The sequence below is a fragment of the Triturus cristatus genome, chromosome 7 (assembly GCF_964204655.1).
Source record: "Triturus cristatus chromosome 7, aTriCri1.1, whole genome shotgun sequence".
NCBI classification, from domain to species: Eukaryota; Metazoa; Chordata; class Amphibia; order Caudata; family Salamandridae; genus Triturus; species Triturus cristatus.
In genome coordinates this window covers 1,534,808,066-1,534,823,275 of record NC_140590.1, presented here as the reverse complement: position 1 = coordinate 1,534,823,275, position 15,210 = coordinate 1,534,808,066, and the positions used below count along the sequence as shown (strand labels likewise).

The following is a 15,210-nucleotide window of genomic DNA, read 5'->3' as shown; positions in this document are numbered from 1 at the left end:
GCTCAGTCCGACAGGATTGCTATTCTCAGTCCGCAGCAAAAGAGGACTATCATGTGCAGCTGCAAAGGACATTGCTCTAGCCACCTCACCCTGAAGGTGGTCTGTTTAACATGGGAACCCCCACAAAATAAGGAAGGCAAGACTAAGAGTAGGCCCCGTTGTGCATGCGCCTGGTCCAGCAGCTGGGTTAGTCAAACTCCTTGGTTAACTGGTGCAGGATTCAATGCTTTGGTTGAACAAGTTGCTTACTGTCGTTAACACTACTTCTGGTCGATACTCTATCGAACAACAAATTCCTCACCTTAAGAATAAATGCAGGCGCCAAAAGTAATTTAGCCCTCAAGCCAGCAGGTTAGCTTACGTGTGGAGCTGGACACAGCTTAAACCAGATTGCCACTAAAGTTTCAGTCCGGGCCTTGATGAAGGGTAGCAAAGGCTCTGAGATCACAGGCTGCCTTAGTCTCTATTGAAGTTAAATGAATGTATAGCACTCCTGCAGCATGCTCTATGGACTACTACAGAAAAGTAGTAACTCTCTACAGTGGAGAGCCTCGGTAAGGAGTGCAGCTCTGCCTCAGAGGAAGTGTCAAGTCCACTGGCATTCAGCAGATCTAGATAAAGGCCAGCACAAGTACAGTAGGGGGGCAAGTAGGCGATCTACCTCCTCAGTGGGAGAGCATGTGGACCATCCATGTTTGTGGGGCTGCACCCTGGAGAACATATGTGTGATCGACCTGGTGGTGGCCAAATTCTGTTCCAGAACCAAGATAGGTGTCGGACGGGATCCACTGCCAGCGGAATCTGAGGCAGTCAGGGTGCTTGGAACGGACTAGTTCTTCCAGGTTAGAATGACTGACTAGGCCGGTTCCAGGAAAGAGTCAGCTGAAGATACCACAGTCTGTGCAGGGGCTAAATCGACGGGTGAAACTCTAACTGGGGGCTCCTGCAAAGGCACTTCAGTGGGAGTCTGAAACATTCGGAGTAGTTGCAGCATGGCCAACCTGAAGGCCTCTTTCTGCTGCGGAGTCAATGATGTCCCAGGTATCTCAGGCGCACCAGGAGTAAGCTCAAAATCAACTCCAAGTCGGACGATGGCGCCAGAGTGGTATCCTTGAAGTGTTGAATGTGCCTGGCATGGGAAGGGCCAGTGAGAGCAGAGTTCTGCTTGGATTTCTTATGCTTGTGGCACAACTTGATCTTGAACTAGGACCAGGACATGGAGGAGGTCTAACACTTAAAGTGAGACATATCTCGCTATTTGCACTCTGCAAATCATGTTTTGCTTCCCGCTCACTGATGGCATTCGGGAGCATTAGGGTGCATTTGTTGCCCAACTTTGAGTCTTGGCTAGAGCCTAAACTATAGGCAGACACTGTGTAGATCAGTTATCAACATCTGCTTCCGGCAGTTTTATCAAATTTGGAAGCCTGAGGTTTTCACAAGAGGCCATTCCCTGGCACACTACCTGAAAAAGAAGATTTTGAAGTTGGTAAAAACCCTAACATTTAAAGAGCAGAGCCCTGGCTCCACGTTGAAGTGCATGAAAAGAAAGAACTGACACCTGCGTGCAGAGGTGGCACCTATTTCCAGAAGCAGTACAGTGCCACCATAGAGTCCCAAGATAACATCTGCCAACACACGCGACTAACTGCTCTGAAAAAGTCTGGATGCAGTATGGCGGCTGGAGATAATTAAAAGGTGAGTAAACTGCTGTTATAAGTATCACAGGAGTTTAAGAACCTGCTGAAAACCACAGAGCACCTTACTTGTGGATAGTGGACTGACGACTTGTCTGACAAGCCACCATATGCCTAATACGTCTGTGCCGTTGAAAAAATGATATTCTTCAGTATTTGAAATTACAGAATATGACCAAAAATGGGGCCTAATGTTATTTCAATTACCTTTCCTGGGCGAGGACCAGAGTAGGGTTTGGTTTAACAAATCACGAGATGTGTAGAGGGGAGTCAGTTGGACATATCATGCTTCATTGGACAGCCACAACTGAACAGCCATGGTCATAAATATAGAGCATGGGTACTCATAGTACGGCCCGCCAGCGGCCCGGCAAGCCTTCCGTGGCGGCCCGCGGACCTTACAGACATCATACCTGTGTGTTTTTTACATCGCCGTTGCAGCAGCGTGGAGCTTCTGGGGCCCGGGCGATTTCTTTTAAAGACCATTAACTTGTAAATGAGGCTTTGTTGAATTTCACCTCTTTTTAGCCCCCTGATGCAGGGGCGCTAAGAAGAGGTGAAATACAATAAAGCCTCATTAACAAGTGAATGGTTTTTAAAACACCTGTTAAGTACTTGGGTGCGGCGGTGGCTGTGTGTGTTCTCGGAAGCTGTCTCAGCGCGGGTGAGGTGTCAAAGGGTGAGGAGGACAGCAGGGTGAGGTGACGGAGGGCAGCAGGGAGTGAGAGCAGCTGGTGAGGTGACAGGGGGAGGAAGACAGAGGGAGAGGGAGAGGGGGAAGACAGAGGGAGACAGACAGGGAGACAGACAGGGAGAGCGAAAGGGAGACAAACAGTGATTCAGAGAGAGAGAGAGAGGGAGAGAGGGAGACAGAGGGAGAGAGAGGGAGAGAGAGGGAGAGAGGGAGACAGAGGGAGAGAGGGAGACAGAGGGAGAGAGGGAGACAGAGGGAGAGAGGGAGACAGAGAGAGGGAGACAGAGGGAGAGAGGGAGACAGAGGGAGAGGGAGAGGGGGAAGACAGAGGGAGACAGACAGGGAGACAGACAGGGAGAGCGAAAGGGAGACAAACAGTGATTCAGAGAGAGAGGGAGAGAGGGAGAGAGGGAGACAGAGGGAGAGAGGGAGACAGAGGGAGAGAGGGAGACGGAGGGAGAGAGGGAGACTGAGGGAGAGAGGGAGACTGAGGGAGAGAGGGAGACAGAGGGAGAGAGGGAGACAGAGGGAGAGAGGGAGACAGAGGGAGAGAGGGAGACAGAGGGAGAGAGGGAGACAGAGGGAGAGAGGGAGACAGAGGGAGGGAGGGAGACAGAGGGAGGGAGGGAGACAGAGGGAGGGAGGGAGACAGAGGGAGGGAGGGAGGGAGACAGAGGGAGAGAGGGAGAGAGGGAGAGAGGGAGAGAGGGAGAGAGGGAGAGAGGGAGAGAGGGAGAGAGGGAGACGGAGGGAGAGAGGGAGACGGAGGGAGAGAGGGAGACGGAGGGAGAGAGGGAGACAGAGGGAGAGAGGGAGACAGAGAGAGGGAGACAGAGGGAGAGGGAGAGAGGGAGACAGAGGGAGAGAGGGAGACAGAGAGAGGGAGACAGAGGGAGAGGGAGAGGGGGAAGACAGAGGGAGACAAACAGTGATTCAGAGAGAGAGGGAGAGAGGGAGACAGAGGGAGGGAGGGAGACAGAGGGAGAGAGGGAGACGGAGGGAGAGAGGGAGACGGAGGGAGAGAGGGAGACGGAGGGAGAGAGGGAGACGGAGGGAGAGAGGGAGACGGAGGGAGAGAGGGAGACGGAGGGAGAGAGGGAGACGGAGGGAGGGAGGGAGACGGAGGGAGAGAGGGAGACAGAGGGAGGGAGACAGAGGGAGGGAGACAGAGGGAGGGAGACAGAGGGAGGGAGACAGAGGGAGGGAGACAGAGGGAGGGAGACAGAGGGAGGGAGACAGACGGAGAGAGAGAGAGAGAAGGAGACAGACGGAGAGAGAGAGAGAGAAGGAGACAGGGAGACAGAGAAAGGGAGACAAACAGAGTGAGTGAGACAGAGGGGGAGAGAGAGAGTGATAGAGAGAGGGAGGGAGACGGAGAGAGAGTGGGAGGGAGACAGACGGTGAGAGAGATAGAGAAGGAGACAGGGACACATAGGGAGGGAGACATAGGGGGACAGGGAGAGAGAGAGAGAGAGAGAGGGAGAGAGGGAGAGAGGGAGAGAGGGAGAGAGGGAGAGAGGGAGAGAGGGAGAGAGGGAGAGAGGGAGAGAGGGAGAGAGGGAGAGAGGGAGAGAGGGAGAGACGGAGGGAGGGAGAGACAGAGGGAGGGAGAGACAGAGGGAGGGAGAGACAGAGGGAGGGAGAGACAGAGGGAGGGAGAGACAGAGGGAGGGAGAGACAGAGGGAGGGAGAGACAGAGGGAGGGAGAGACAGAGGGAGGGAGAGACAGAGGGAGGGAGAGACAGAGGGAGGGAGAGACAGAGGGAGGGAGAGACAGAGGGAGCGAGAGACAGAGGGAGGGAGAGACAGAGGGAGCGAGAGACAGAGGGAGCGAGAGACAGAGGGAGCGAGAGACAGAGGGAGCGAGAGACAGAGGGAGCGAGAGACAGAGGGAGCGAGAGACAGAGGGAGCGAGAGACAGAGGGAGCGAGAGACAGAGGGAGCGAGAGACAGATAGATAGATAGATAAAGATGTGTGAATGCCGGGTCTGGTGGCTCAGTGGACGGAGGCGTCTGTGTTCAACCTCATGGTCCTAGGTTTTTTTTTGCTCTAGCCCCGCCTCCTCCCCCACTGCCCCTGACCCCACCGGTGCAGCCCTCAGCCACAAACCACACTGTAAATTTGGCCCCCGAGAGAAAGTTTGTGAGTACCCATGATATAGAGGATCCATTTTTGTCTATTACTAACACTTAAAAGGTTGTTTTAAAAAAAAAAATGTAAATAAAAAATTATGTTAAGGCACAATAATGATGTTGACAAGCAAATGCATTTGGATTTATCTGCAAATAGAAGCCTAGCACACTTGGACAGGGTAAACAAAAACACATGTTTACCTTAAAACGCTTATTTTCCTCCAGTAACCTCTGCACTTCGAGTTGCAGCCTCCTATAATCATCTGTGATTTTTTTATATTCAGTATCATCCAAATTCGAGCTTACGGATTTAGACATGACCGAAGATTCTGTCTTCACTGCAGCTGTAGATGCGATTTTATTTACTTCAACATCATGCTATAATTGAAACAAAAGGAACAATGTCAGGGTAGATAAAATCAAACTATTTTCTGTTTCAGAAATGACACATTTATATTTTCCAAAAGGAATAACTTAAGAGTATATCTGGGCAATGCATTAGCAAAAGGTCTGAATCTACTCTATACTGTTGTCTCTCGCATACCTACATCCAAGTTATTTTTTTTTGTATAATTCCAAATCAGGTACTAAATCTACAACTATTAACAGCACCATCATCTTTGCTTCTTGCAAATACAAATCTGAAATAAATTCTTCAGTCACTATCTGTTCCATAATTGCAAACCATATTGAAGATCTGTATTAGCAGAGAAACTTGAACATGGAATACATTCCATCAATTACCAGATATAATTAAACTTGCAAGGATGATAGTTCGAACAGATCATAAGCCTACAATAAACACATCGGCTGGGCCATACCTTTATGGACAAAAGAGTTAGTGCCTTGACTGTTGAAGATTAGCCATGTAAGCCAGGTTCATAAACAGGCATGTATGCTACCTACACGAAATGAAAAATTATCTTGATCGGGAAGACGATATACAGGCATTGCTCTCTTACTAGCAAAACAAATTACCTGGAGGCACAGGCGGAACCAGTAAAGCTTTCTCCACAAGACATGGCAAAAAAAAATTTCAACATCAAAGAATGAAGCTGGGCATATGGTTCCCGGTGATGATAGGATGATCCTGCGACCGATGAATCTGCCTCACTGTATTGCTTTTCAATTCTTATGAATTGCTTGTTTTCCTTTCAATCTTGCTGGAATACTCCGCTGTACAAAATAAAATCAGTGGCAGCAGACCGCATGTGCCAAACCAAACTTGAAGTAATTTGTGTAGGACTTCCCAACTAGATGAAGACCTTACTAAATGATGAATTTAATATTAAATGTTGACAACTCCTTTGAAGCAGCCTAGGATGCAGCCCTATATACTTTAAGTAAGGAAAATAGGTTACCCCCACTTTCCAAGCAGCTCCCTAGCCTGAAGCCTACCATGGTAATGCAGAATTACAGAATAGTCAGCCAGGCCTCCATAAAGCCTATTTGTCAAGTCGTACATCGCTGCTGGATGAAGCATCAAGATCTAAGTGCTTGCTGGAGAAAGGTGGTGCTAGTCCTCCAGAGCTAGAACTGTCCAGAGGTGTAAGGGGCCTCCCTCTGGTGTACACGTCAAACTTCTGTTATAGCTTCAAACTGCAGGAAATCATTGGTTTTAAACACTTATCGGTGGTCTGGTGAATGGCATTAAAATACACAGAGCGATGTTTCAATAGATGTACATTGCGAATTCAATAACACTATGAATAGTAGAATGGGCTGAATGGAACCAAAGTAAGGGATAAAACTGAGTAGGGGATTAACTGTATACTTCAAATGTATTAAGAGATAGCATGTCCCAAAACCACCTATATTCTGAAGCGTTTGTCATAACTGAGATCTGGGCCTATTGTAAGGGCAAAAATAAGTTTCACAATAAAAGTTATACGAGTCAAGATTGCTTAGAATGGCTCGTAACTCATTGCATTGTTAAATCAAGTAAATGTGCAAAGGTTTCATACACACTTTGCTTGTGATAGTATTCCAAAGTAGGTAGCTTGCAGCTCCTGAAGTATCTCAAACCAGGAGGCCTCCAAAAAACTTGCACTATTAAGAAATGTCCAACATCTGCTTGATGACTTCACACTTTTGAGGCACAGCAGCCACCAAGACCAGTGTAGCCCCCACGAGGAGCTTGGGCCCTTCCCCTTCCACGAAAGAGTTCCCTCGCAGGGTGTTGCCACCCTTCAGTATGTGGTTTATTGCGTGCCACGATATGAGCTCCCCTGTGGCGGCTGCTGCTGCTGCTCTTGGCCCGATGTGAAGAGGCTCTGCCCGTGGGCCTTAGGGATGTGGTTCCTTCTCTACTAAAGGAACCCCTGAACTGCACTGCCCTCATTCCCTTTGCCGTCTTTGTCCTCCATCAATTGTTGGAGAGAATCATCCACCGCTTGCTAAAACAGTGTGTCTCCTTTGAAAGGCATGTTCATTGGAGAGGCTTGTGTCTCTGGCTTGAATCTGGACACTCTGAGCCCGGCATGCCTTCTTAGTGTCGTTCCGGTGCACATCTGCCAGTGTCGGCTATGTCTAAGGCAGACTTCAAGCAGGTGTTGGCGAGGTTTCTCCCTTCTTGCATCACTGCCTTGGCCCTCTTTTTGAACCCCTCTGGGGGGTGCTGCATGAGGCACTATCTTATCCCATTGTTGCTGTCCATACCTGTTCAAGAGGATGTTTGAGTTGGCAATCCTCCACTGTGTTGCTGTCTCCCTCTCCATTTTCCTTCCCATGTCAAGTCTCTTACTTTCTTTTTCAGGTGGTGGACCTGTGGATGTATGAGCGTTGTTCCTCTTCCTGGAGGTTGCAACAGTTATTTAGTTCGCAGGAGTGTTTCCCTGGATGTATTTAGGGTCTTGAGTAGATGATTTATATTTCTTCTCTAATCTGGATGTTACAGCCCTCGCAGTGGCTGGTTCCCGAAAAACCTCCTTCCCTTGGTCCAACAAGCTGGGGAGCATGGGTAAATATAGGTATCCTTGTGCTAGGGCATTAAGGTTTCCATGAGAAAGCATGAATCTCCCTATCCCTCATCTAACTGGATCCCATATGCCTCAGCAGCCCTTTTGATCAGGCTGTAGTAGAGAGATAGGTCGTCTGGTGGAAATGGTCTCGAAGGGTAGTTACCCAATCCTCCTCCTGGGGACTCGTAGTATAGATCGTGCCACGATTCTTCATCGAACCCTGTTGCTTCCTTGGCCTCCTCGAGTATTTAGAACTCTTCCTGCTCCTCTTCATGAGCTTCTAAAGATGCTGGGGCCTTCAACGCAGACTGGTCATCTTCAGTCTCGGTCCACGTCGAAGACTGCATGTTGGACCTGCGATGGGCAAGCCCAGCACAAAGGGGGGTAGCTTGGCTCGAGTGACAAGGCGGTAGAAGGCTGTTGTGTTAAGCCGGCTAGGACCAAATAATAACTCCCTGCACACCACATAACAAGAAGGACACCACACCACTGTTATAGATAAATACGTTTCGTTTATGTAAAAGTTCTCTGGGTTGGAAGAAGTTCAATTAGTTAATCACATTCACCTTTCTTACATGGGTTTGATTAGCTGTGTACTGGTTGCGTAGGAATAAATGGTTGGACTCTAATAAATAAATATACTGGATAAATATCAGGATTCAATACATTTGGAATAAATATCAGCAATGACTGGAATAAATATCAGCAAAACATCACAGTTGCATAGCAAGTTAGATACCGATCGTTTCACATAAATAGCTCAGGGTCATACTGGTATCGCTGCCACCAATTAATCACTTTCAGGGTAAACACATTTAGATTGCCATTTAATGCGGAATGCGCGCTCTTACAGTTTTTGAAGTGTTCACGGGTTCGGGCTCTCTGGGCACAAGATACTCGTGATAATCCTTTAGTTGCACTCAAGCATATTGCGCGTGTATCTGGAAGATAAAGACATACAATGACTACGGCAATTACACTCCGCGGCCAGCCGGTTTAATACTACTGCGGCCGGAGGAGTCTGTGCGCTTCTGTCAACGCAGGCGGCTTCAGTTCACGAGTCCTCAGACCGTTGAACGGGCTGCCGGAGGGGTCAAACTACCTGCGCGCACAGTTCAAAATTGGAGCCGCACCTCAGTCCCGGAAGAATGCGGCAACTTCAGGGGAAGAGACGGTCCCACCTCACTTTAGCTGCGCCGGTAAGCGCTCCAGTCGGTATGGCCCTTCTCCCAAGGGCGAAGGGGGGTCCCAGGGGCTCCGCGATCCTCCCTCCGATCTCACTCACGGGGGGGGGGGGGGGGGCTCCCGCCCACAACAACAGTCCCCAAGTCACTCGGGCAGGGCAGAGACGGTACTCTCGCCCAAATGAAGGCCAGCCTTTCCCCGCCCCAGCGCAGCACCTCACCTTCTGTCCACGATCAGCGCTTCGACGGCGGTGGGTTCGGAGACGTCCGAACGCCCGCCAGGAGGCACTTAAGTTGAAGGGGCCCTGTCAAGGGTCGCAGTCGCGATCTCACCACTGGGGGAGGCGGGGAGGCTCTAACTATGGCCAAAGTCTCTGAGGGGCAATTGGGCACTCGCTGGCCAGGCGCTGAAGGCGAGAGGTCACTGCTCGCGCTTCTGACTGGAACGCCAGTCAGGGTCCACGCCAACAACCTCGGCTGTACTTCTGCCTGCGCTATCAGCTGCCTCAGGGGGGGGGGGGGGGGAACAGGGCAGATGTCAATCTGGTGTCAAGTCCTCTTCTATGTTTCTTCTCTTCTCCACTTTTTCTCCCCATGGCCGCCAGGGACTGGGCCTTTTATAGCCAGTGCCCTGGGGTGCCAGCACGAGCCAGAAGGTTCTAGAACCTTCCCTGGCTGTGTCAATGACATGGCCCTTCCAAGGTGTCTTTTTGGTCATTAGGAGCCACCATACTGGGCTTCCTAAGGCAGCCATTTTGTGTACTTGTAACTTCTGAGGGGATTCCTGTCAGGTTTGCAGGTTACACAAAGTGCGCCAAAACCTCCAAAGGGTCAGAGGTCAGAAGGACTCCAATGGGAGTCACTCTCATAGGGGACAATGGTGTCCACCATTTTAGGGTTGACAACCTCAGTGTGTAATGCCACCGGTTCCGTCAGGCGCCTTGTACATAGGTGCCAGGAACTTGGTGAGCAACTGAGCATCAAGGAGCATCTAACCCCATGGGACAACACACAAAAAGGTCCTGGTAGACAAAATAAAAAAAGCGACAAATTTTAGGAGGCACAGGGGAACAAAATAAATCATGGTGTGAGGGGACTCTCAGAAGCAGACAGGTCTAACACTGCAGAAATATGGAATTCCTTCAAACTCTTTCTTCATTTACAGGATGGTGGCCATTTCGGCCTCAAACCTTTTCTTACGTTCAACCTCTAGTGCCTTTTGGTGGGCAGCGTGCGTCGGTGACTGCCTCTTCTTTGGCATCAACAGGTCTACTGTCTCCAGACCTTGCTCTTCCCTCTCGCTCAGTCTCGAGCCGATGGCATCGTCAAAGGTTTCGAAGTGTCTTGCTTCCATCAGTATACCTTGGTCGAGATTAGTGTGGCTCTTTGCGTTTCGTCTGACCTTCGGTCGATGAATGTTTCGAAGCCAAGGCTGTCCTGTGAAACCTATTGTCCAATGGCTTTTAATCTGAGCCTTTTGGCAATTTAGTTACCTTCAGCTTCTTTTCGGCGTGCTTTGACACCTTTTTCATCACTTGTTTTTTCTCGGCGTCGACTGCATAGATTTCAACGCCAGCCTCTTCTTCATAAGCGGTCTCTGCTTCCTTAATGCTTTCTGAGTCTTTCGATGAATAGGCCGAGGTCCCTCAACAAAATCTGCGTCCTCTGAGTGCTAGCCATGGTGGAGTAGTGTTCAAGCCTTTGTCGTTGATGCGCCTTTAGGGTCTTGGGCATAAATGCAGCGCAGGACTCGCAATCCTCATCTCAGTGATCTTTCAGGAGACAGATTGCAGACCTTGTGGAGGTCTCTCTAGGCAAACTTGTGGTGGCAGTTGGGCAGGATTTAAAAGGGGGTATTTACCATGATCCCTACCTGCCTTCATTCTCCAACCACGTGGCTGGTACCGGCGGGGTTCCTTGTCGAAGGATCCGTCGTCCCTCTCACAATCTTTGGTGAATCAGCTGAATTTCTTCCAAAAACTTAGGTTTTTCAAAAAAAAAAAAACTTTTGGAGCTCCTCTGTTGCTTTCAGAACCAATGACGGAAAAAAGAATCTGAAGATGCCGACTTCACACAGGAAGTTCCGGGGCAGTGTCTAACGTCACACAGGGAATGGTCATACCAAATGGAGGTGGATTACGCCCCAGAACAAAAAGGACAATTACAGACCCAACCACTAGATGCCGGAACAATGCACAGCATGTGAATCTTAAAAAGGAATCATACTGCAAAACTCTAAGCATTCAGGGACTATAGAGTTACACCAGGAAAGGGAATCATCTCATGGGTAAACTAATAGATAGGAGATTGGCCTATTTGGTAATCTTCTGTGCAGCTCCCCTGGCCTATTGCAGCTAACAAATATTCTTGTTCAGGATTCTCTCTCTCTGAAAAACAACTTAATCAATAGACAAATGCAGGTGGAAACAGAGAAAAGAATCTGACCATGCAAACGGTATTCCCCGGTTATTGTGTTTGTGGTACTTAGAAGTAAATTCTCCAACTTTTGTGCTGTTTTTTGTTGTAAACAAGTTTATATGAGAGTTCACACTAACTGACTATTTCTTCCAGGATCTCACCACCAATTATAATTTCCTTGAATGGATTTCCTTAGCTGCTTAGTCACTTAATGCTTTAGACTTCATAACGTTTTTCCCACAAACTGTATCCAGGGCAAATTACGTCCCCTTCCTCCCATATGTTGGAGATTTCAAAGATTCCTATGTTGTGTGGATTCCCTTGGAGAAAACAGAGGAAAAAAGCCAAAATACAGAAGAAATTGCGGTATTTTAGGAAACTTGTATAGTTATGTATTGTACCATCTGTGTATGAAAGTCTCAAAATACTGGAGACCATTTTGTTAGAATTTCCACTTAGAGGTTACTCGTCCAAGTATTAGTAGACTGAGATATTTGTTCTTCCGAGATGAGCTACTATCATTACCAGGCCCTTCGGGATCGTGTAGGGAGATGGCCTAATGGCAAATGATAAGAGCTCATACTTGCAATGTAGGGAGTTTACCTCAAGCCTCTAGAAATTCACCAGTCGTGGGAATATGCGATGTGAAATGCTTATTTACTAGTAAGAGTAGTTTTACAACTAAAAGAATTTTCTGGATTCACATGCTGTGCAATATTCTGCCATCCAGTGGTAGGGTCCCGAATCTTTTAGTTACTTTTTCCTTTTTTTGGCTGGGGATAGTCTGTGACCATTTGGTTCTACGCTCGTCCTCCTGTAACGTCAAAGTGCACCCCACAAGCCTGTGTGTAGTCATCTTCAGATTTTATTCTCCCCTTTCCTATGACCTTTATCCTTGTTGGATTTGAATAGGTGGTGGGGGATTATTGTGAATCTAGGAAATTCTTCAAGCAAAATTACTCCTACTGGTAAGTGACCATATCATTTTACAGCATAAATACTTTTCTGGAATCACATGCAGTCTTGATTTTGTAGCAGTGTCTATGGTTCCTTTGGAGGTGCTGTTACAATGAGGTTGTGTGTGAGCAGGTGTGTCCTACTTGCGAATTCTTGTTCAACTGGATGTCCACAAAATAATGCTAGAGGAACTTGTGAACTAATAACCAGGTGGCTGATATTATGTCACTATCAGTACGTTTGCTAAGAACGGTAAAGTGGTCCTTTTTTTCCTTGCGGAATTCACTCCATGCATTGCTTTCAAATGCGTGCCTGCTTCCTGGTAGCAGCACTGTATCATGTGCACGATCCATCTCACAATGGTGCCCTTTGTTACTGGTGGTCCTTTGCTTGTATCTGCGAAAGAATGGGTTTCCCATTGCGATTGCCTTTATTCTTTTAAGGTAGTAGTACAACACAGCCCTGCGTACGTCCTGCGTGTTTCAGGTCTCTTTCGGACAGTTTTTTTGGCTATTGGAAAAGGGCTGGGAGACTGAATGATTCATGTGGAACTGTGAAATGACTTTCGGGATGAAGCGCGGGTTTGAACTGACAATCCTGTTTTTGTGTATTTGTAGGTAGGGTTCCTGGGTGGTTAGCGCAAGCACCTTGCTCACCCTACGTAATTGTGATCACAATTAGGAAGGCGGTTTTTAAAGACAGGAACAGCAGCTCTGCCTGGTGCAGCAGTTCAAATGGTGCCTTCATTAGTTGTGTCAGTACTACATTAAGGTTCCAGCTTGGTGTTGGTGCCGACCTGGGTGGAGCTATTCTCTTTGCCTCTTCGAAAAATCTTTTAATCATGGGTGCAGATAAGAGACTTAGTCTTAGCTGTCCTATTGTGTAGGCTACTATTGCTGCAAAGTGTACTTACAGTTCCTTGTCTCTGCACCACAGGACATATCTGCCATTCTGCGGAGAAGTACCTTCTTGTACTTGGCCTTCTTGCCACTTTTAGGATGTACAGAAACCGTTTTGGGAGGTTTAGGTGGCCAAACTATGTAATCTGGAGCCAGGCTCAGGGTGCTTACTTCTGGGTGATTGACTCTCCATTTACATGGCAAGGAGGTTGTGCCTTGCATGAAATTGTTCTTACATTCTCCTGTGCCATCTCTATCAGGTCGGAGAACCATGTCTATATTGCTTAATGCAGGGCAATCAGGCTCATTGTCAGGTGTAACCATTTGTACTTATTAATGACCAAGGGCATGGGGGGGTGGGGGGAATTGGTGGTAAATCGTAAACAAATCTCCCTGACTTGTCTACTGAAAAGGCATTCCCCTTGAAGCAGCGGTGTGGGTGCCTGGACGTCAAGTCTTGGAATTTTGGCTTTTCTGGTGTTTCAAACAGGTCTATCTCTGGGGTGCCCTCCTGCGTGAAGAGCTCTCGGAGCACCTGCCTGTTTAGTTCCCATTTGTGTGATACATATACTTGTCTGCCTCTTTCCTCAAAGGAGGACAGGTATAACACCAAATGGTCACAGACCGTGATCAGCAAAAGCAAAAATAAAGAGAGCAAGAGGACTAACAAAAGAATTTTGGATCCAACCACTAGAAGCAGAATGCACAGCATGTGATTCCAGGTGAGAAGGATTCATACTGCAAAAACAGGGATAGCCTGTCTCCGTTGGCTAAGATGAAATAAATCTGATCAAGAATAAGCATTCAACGTTTTTCTCAATGGAACTGTGTTTTTGCGGCTTAAAAATCTGCAATGAGTCTGGATTCTTCATTAGGCGCTCGTTAGATGCCACGAGGTAGGACTAAGGAATTCTTACTTACCTTTCACAATCTGGTTGCAGACTGTAGTGCCGCAGACTCACATGCGGTGCTCACTAACTAATGTTAGGCTAGGAAGCCTATAAATTGTTTCCCTTCAACAAAATATTCTATTTTGGTGGCACTCTTGATGCCCCATAGAAAGTCACAATGCAGCACGACACAGACTCCACCTCAGATTGTATTTCAACTGCCCTCCACCCCCCAGGGTAATTATGTCCTGAGGTGGAGTCTGTGTCTTGCTGCATTGTGACTTTCTATGGGGCACCAAGAGTTCCACCAAAACAAACTTTCTTTGCTAGCGCATGAAAATACCAGTGTGACTGAGTTTCCCTTCCTGGGAAGAGAAGGACAAGGCACATGCAAATCTCAGCACTCAATGCTGCAAATGAACATGTTACTTCCGTTCAGTAAAACTTTCTGGTGGATTTAAATGCTGTTTGCTCAAACTGAGAATATCCCTCAGGCTGGTTTTGGATTTTATCTGCAGGCTCGGTCCAGGAAGACTTCCGGGAGAAACCAACAGCTGGGCAGGTAAGTTGGAGGGCTTGGGATGTAGGTGCACCTCAGGTTCTCTTCTCCAGGATGCAAGGTGGCTGGATGCAGGGGTGTCTTTTGAGGTCGGATTTCACCTTACCGGGCCACACGCGGTTGGGCGGGTCTCCGTGCCGAGACTGCAGGCGAGACCAACGAATCCTGGCGGGGTCAACCCACAGTGGACTTGGACTCTGGAGTGCTGTGGGACCTCATTGCGACCGGTGGGCCACTAACTTGGACCGTAAGCGATGGGTGCAGTGGTGGTTCCTGGCGTCTGGTTTCTTTGTCCTCAGCAGGCTCAGAGTCTGTCTTGGGAGTTTCTTTTGAACAGAGCTGCTGTTCACAGAAGATCTGGGCTTTGTTCAAGGCAGTCAGTCCTCCCAGTGTTCTGGAGGTCGCTGGCTGCAGGACAAGGTAACTTTTGGCGCAGGATCTCTGGAAACTGCAGACGGGCCTGTAGGGCTCGAGGTCAGGTCAATTCTGCTCTGCAGTCTCCTCTGCTAGGAGTCTTCGTTCATCCTTCTCGTTAGGTTGCGGGATTCTGCCTTCTTGGTTTAGGGCTGCCTCCTAAATAATGCATTTAGGGGTTTTGAGGTCAGTAGCCAACGGCCTACCCCCACGTGTGGGAGTGGGCACAATCCCTAATTGGAGAGTGCCTGCCATCTGCAAGATGGCAGGCACTGAAGAGTGGGCTTCACCTCGCCTCCCCCACCTGAGGGGTGGGGATGGCAGAGGAGGGCACACCTTCTGGGCTGTGCTACTTTTTCATGCCCGTCTTCCCGCCTAAAAGGAGGGGAGACAGCAAGGGGGCCT

At 48.5% G+C, this 15,210-nt stretch overlaps 1 protein-coding gene across 1 annotated transcript in view; it reads right to left on the bottom strand.

The window, feature by feature from the left end:
* The window catches only part of VAPB (VAMP associated protein B and C), a 285,803-nt gene that overhangs the window by 84,277 nt on the left and 186,316 nt on the right, over positions 1-15,210 (bottom strand). The window contains exon 5 of the mRNA XM_085619302.1: positions 4,726-4,902. Within this exon, the coding sequence (XP_085475428.1) occupies positions 4,726-4,902 (177 nt within the window). The remainder of the gene's footprint in view (positions 1-4,725; positions 4,903-15,210) is intronic.